The 5,546-nt window shown below is 39.9% G+C and overlaps 1 protein-coding gene across 1 annotated transcript in view; it reads right to left on the minus strand.

The window, feature by feature from the left end:
• Window positions 1-5,546, minus strand: part of DST (dystonin) — a 374,223-nt gene that overhangs the window by 128,109 nt on the left and 240,568 nt on the right. The window contains exons 38-39 of the mRNA XM_012648708.1: window positions 2,001-2,546; window positions 789-965 (exon numbers count right to left, since the gene is read on the minus strand). Of these exons, the coding sequence (XP_012504162.1) occupies window positions 789-965; window positions 2,001-2,546 (723 nt within the window). The remainder of the gene's footprint in view (window positions 1-788; window positions 966-2,000; window positions 2,547-5,546) is intronic.

Genomic DNA, 5,546 nt, shown 5'->3' on the forward strand with positions numbered 1-5,546 from the left:
TAAAAATATTTAATTTACTACTTAAATGTAATATAGGCAATCTTAATCATTTTAAACTACTGGCATTTCCTATCAAAATAATGGCCTTAATGTCTCAGTATCTCCTCTGCACCCACTACATATACTGTCTGTGAACACATAATCAAATGAGAACTGAAAACTTAATTAAAACCGATCTGTTTTTGTACTTGTGAAAGAGAAGAATAAAAATAAAAACTAAGACAAAAATCCAGGCCAGGCATGGTGGCTATAATCCTAGTGCTCTGGGAGGCCAAGGCAGGAGGATTGCTTGAGGCCAGGAGTTGAGAAAAGACAAAAATCCAGGACTGAAAATGCACATCTGAAGGAAGGAGGCGATCCCTGGGAAGGCTGCATCAATCTGGGGGTGCTGACCTGGCCCAGGGAACCGCCCTGGTGTCCACTGAGGTGGGAGCATAAACAGTGAGAAAGATAATAAGTATAAAGATGAATAAGTGGCCTGGGCAATATTCAGTTTTGTGTGCGGAGGAGGGGCAGTGGAACGCAGGTAACAAACCCTAACAGCAATGTCAAATCGGTTAAATAATAGCAGGGAAAAAAATGCATGGGCTGTGGAGAAACAGAGTCATAACTCCCTCTGCAGGAAGAAGCATACTTTTCACATGGTTTTTCCCCCACCCTAGGTGAAACTATCACAAAAGTATGGGAAACTGGAATCCTTTCAGTAAGACTATTGAAGGATCGGATCTCTCTCCTGTGCATGCTCAATCTCTCTCTCTCTCTCTCTCTCTCTCTCTTTTTTTTTTTACCTTGGTCTCCTCTAATTGTCTTTGCAGATTTTTGGGGTCCACAGCAATTGGTTCAGATAAATGTTTGCTCGCTGTGGCCTCACAGGCTTGGAGTCCGGAAATAAGTCCACACGAAGCATCTTCATAGTGTTGATATTTATCCACCAGATCTTTAAGATTATTTCCAAGAACATTGCACTAAAAATCAAAAGAGAAAAGGGGTGGGAGATTAAAACTCATTATTTTCATTTGCATCAAATAACTTTAGGACTTATGAACTATGTAACTTGGAAAAAACTAGACTTCAACCAAAGTTAAGGAAAACTCTGTAAGGCTAGGATTTTCTCCTTTATATGGAAGAAGCATCCTCCAAGAAGCCAAAAAGTAACCATAAAAATGAAGAGATAGTTCTAGAATTTACCAGCTCAAAAACATATTTATGAGGGCTGAGTCTTAACCCAGAATGAATGATAAAGATATCAATCATCAGAGGAGGCAGATCTACCAGGGCACATTCCCAGTGGGTTTTATACACCATGTGTACAGATATGCATTTGATGGAAAGGTTTTCAAGGTGCTTAATAAATTGTTTCTACATGTTGCACAGGATTAACACAAGGAAGGCAAATAGTCTATTTGAATGAATTAATGCCCAAGAGCCAATGATGGTCTTCAAATCATTTATGCTACCTGGTAAGTCTGTTCAGTTTATATTGCAAACAGGGAAATATATTCTTAGATTTTCTTTTGAAACAAAACTCTTTTACTTGTCCACAGAAGCAGATGAATCTAAACAGTCTGCTAGTCATTAAATATTAAAATAACATACTGATCAAATATCTGTAAGACAAATACTTGCAGTAGTTGTGAAGAGAATAATCTGAGATGAAACTTCTGTCCCCAAGCTTGAGAGGCTGAGAACTAGGGATACTCTCTTTGCTTAGTCGATACATAAACGCCATCTGGTGGTCATATTGGATATTAGAACTTTTTAGAGTAAGGGCTGCCTGGAAATCACTCTCTCAAAACTAACTTTAAGCTCCTAATCTTAAAGCACATTTCTAAGAGGCAGAGAGGATGAATAAGACTGAGGGAAGTGTGATAAAACTACCTTTTCTCTCTGCTTTGGTTTTTAGATTTCTTGCATCTAATTCCAAAACCAAAGTTAAGAGGACAGAGTGAAAACTATAATCACAGGTTTACCTTTCCTTTCAAAAACAAAAATAAAATTACCTTAGAGTAGAGAGACCTGAACCGATCGGTAGCATGATCCAGTTTGCTCTGAACTTCTCTGTGGGTTGCTGAAGTGTCAATGTTAGCCTTGTCAACCCTGCTGCCATCTCTTCTGCTGCAAGATTTGGCAGCTTCTAACACTCTGTTTCCAGAAATTGTGATGTACCTCAAGTCACCTTTGTGAGAAATAACATCTTCTGAGAAACTCTTCTGCCTCTTCAATTTAGTCATTAAACCACTGAAGTCATCTGCACCTGCCTCCAGGTTTTCAAGTTCTTGTTCTGACTGCTGTAGCCAGTGCTCAAACTCGGCATAATCCGCATCGAACTTTTCTAATTCTTCCTGCAGAGAGTGCGTTAACTTCATTTTCTTCTCTGACTCAGCCAGTGCAGTTTCGTAATGGGCTTTCAGTTCTTTCATGTTCTTCTGCAGTTTCTCTTTTTCCTCAGGAGAGAGATAGTGACCCTGTTTCTCGAGCAAGGCTTGTGCAGACTGAGTGGCTATGATGACAGCTTGGTGCTGAGAGATGATCTTCTCATGTTGCGCCTGTGCAGAAACAAATTGACCATAACCTTCAAGCAGCGATAGGGTTACACTGTGCTTCAGGACTGACAGGATTCAATGATGTACAGGGCTACAACTTGCTTCTCACTCCCCTTCTCAAGCCGCACAATATTCCCCTTTTACGTGTGAATTTCGGCTGCATTTTGAGCACTCCAATCTTATTTTTAAGGAAGTTTCCAACCTTCTCTAGAAAGTATTTAGACAATCACATAGGACACGTACTGTTTTTGAGAAGTTTGGAAAAAATGTAATAAATTCCTAGTCCAATTCTAACACAAGCATCTATAATCTGATCTCATTTTACTCACTGCTTCCTTACAGCTACCCAAAAAGGACCGCTAATGTCTGTACCTAATTACAGAGCAAATAAGTACAAAATTTTTTACTAGGAAATGATCCTGGAAAAACATTTAAATAAGAAAAAGAATTTGTAATTTTAAAGCTATAAAAACATTTCAACAATAATTAAGCAAGGACACTGTACATTCAGAGAAGCTCAGTGAAAGTTAAAGGAACAGAGAAGAGAGAATACTAGCGAGAGCTATTAGCTTCACTACGCCTTAGTTTCCTGCATGGAAAATGGAGACGATAAGGTTTGCCATAAGGAGTATACGAGATCACACATGCAGAGTACTTCCCGCAGAGCCCGGCACGTGCCAGAGACTCAAACCCACTCTGAAGGCAGGAAGGCCACGCTCTTGGGCAGGTCACAGGTACGAGCTACTGGTCCCCTCAGCCTCTAGGGCAGCAGGTGGGCCTCAGGTCGCTAGAGTCCCTTTACCTCCAGCCATAAGCATCTTTTCCCATTCACTCCAATATGCCACACGAATGAGGCAAAAAGGAAAATAATCCTTTTGGGCAATTTTCTGTGTTTTTTATAATGGCTTACATGGAGCCAAATAACTTGATCTTGTTACCTCCTAGTTCTTTCTACTACCTCCAACCTCTTTGCTGCTCCCACCTGTACCCGCTCCCCACCTTGGTAGACTTTAGGACCTTTTCTCTGTTGTTCTTTGTCTAGTAACAGGTCTTTCACCAGTCAACTCCTTTAAGTCCTATTTAAACATGGAAAACTGGTCCCTAACCCCACACTGAACCATCCTTACCTAACTCCTTAACCGTTCTCCCTTAGCACTCACCACCTTCTAACACACCATCTAACTTAGTTATCATTGCTGTAACGGCCTCACCCCCGCTAGCATGCAAGTACCAGGACAGGGAACTTATTTTGCTTACTGGGGAGTCCCAAGTACCTAGAACAGTGCTGGCGCATGGGGGCTGAGTACAAAGGACTACATGCTGTGAAGTGAAAAGGACTTAGAAGCACTGCTACAGGGCAACCATCCACTGATCCCAATTAGTCAGCTGATAACAGGCTCATCAACACTGGTACCCTCATCATCTGTAGCAATGCCTGCCACATGTGGGCACATGATAGATATTTTTGACTAAATAACATTTCTCCTGCAGCCGTCTTTGGTATTTGAATTATATTCATAGGTTACCCTCCAGAAGAGCTACGCACATAATAGCATGGATAGATATATAGAACACCTTATAAATTATCAAATCCATCCCCTTCCTTTTACAGTGGAGGAATCTCAGCTTAAGGAGGAGAATGGCTTGGCTGAGGACATGTGGCGCAAGAACTGAGAGCTAGAAATCTCGGTTCAGGCCCTTTGGCCATCTCTCTGCTCCACCAGGAGATTAGGACTCCCTAAAACACATTCAGATTCCTACATTCTTAGAGGTAAAAAGATCAGAAGGGAACTATCATACTGTCGCTAAAAACAAGGGCTTTCCTGTGTGACACCATTATTGTTTAGGTCTACCCACTGGTATTTTTCACTACTTTGGGCAAGTTACTAAACTTTCCTGACTTCTTTGTAACTGACTCATAAAGTTCCTTTAGGAATTCATTAGATTTTTTTCATTTTAAGAGATCTTATTTTTCATAGTAAGGTCCTCTAGTAGTCCCTTAATATTGTGACACAGTAAATATTCCCACCCTTCTTCTGGCATAATTTATATTTTCTATGAGAACCTCACAGACACCATCCTATTCCAAAATTCCAAAGACAAAGAGTGAGAGGAAAATAAACTGAACTGCAAAAATTTCTAAAGTCCAGTCATCCAACTACCAAAAGCCAAACATGGAAATACAATTATCAGTTATATGACACTTGAGAAATGGTTCTACAAAAGTTGCCCTTGTTCCTAGAGTACCATTAATGTTAGCTTTAATTTCCATCGTGCAGTGAACTTTTATCTCACAGCCCCACTCAAATTTTAAGAAAAAGTTAAGCAAAGCCAACTCGTCAAACCTTGTGTAATATTTGGTCAGTTACATATCTAGAAACCCAGAATTCTAGCCCTTGGTGCTAATCATTGCTTACTACCACCTGATATCACTTAATGAATCAAGTAGCAGTTGAGCCAATCATTGTTGACATAGCAATAGTGTGTCACATATTTGAAGGGCTTTTATACCTATTCTTAAAAATAGCCTTCCCCATATAGATGAGCTGAGCTCAGAAAGAACTGAAATGAGCTCAGGATTGCAGAGCAAGCCAGTCTATGAACATGGATTAGCATTTAGCAGAGCCACTGAGCACGTGGCCCCGTTTTAAATCCCAACTCCATCCCTTACTAGATGTGTAACTTAGGAAAGCTCCTTTAGCACTGTAAGTTACAGTTTCTCCATCTGTAAAACGAAAATAAAAACCTCAAAGAGTAACTGGGACGGCTGAATGTGCTGAGATGGAAACTGCTTGGAAGAGTGCCTGGCCCACTGCAATTGCTCTATAAATATTAACTATTATTATTTCTAAAATTAATTCCTTATAATTCTGTTTCACTTACATGGAGAATGCCATATCTAATGGTTTATTTTTCATTATTTTTTTACTTTCTTAGAACTCTCACTATAATTTATATTTGACATAATGATGAACCTAGAAAAAAAAGGACTTTGCTGTCTGG

Source organism: Propithecus coquereli, unplaced genomic scaffold (genome assembly GCF_000956105.1).
Source record: "Propithecus coquereli isolate 6110/MARCELLA unplaced genomic scaffold, Pcoq_1.0 Scaffold292, whole genome shotgun sequence".
NCBI lineage: Eukaryota > Metazoa > Chordata > Mammalia > Primates > Indriidae > Propithecus > Propithecus coquereli.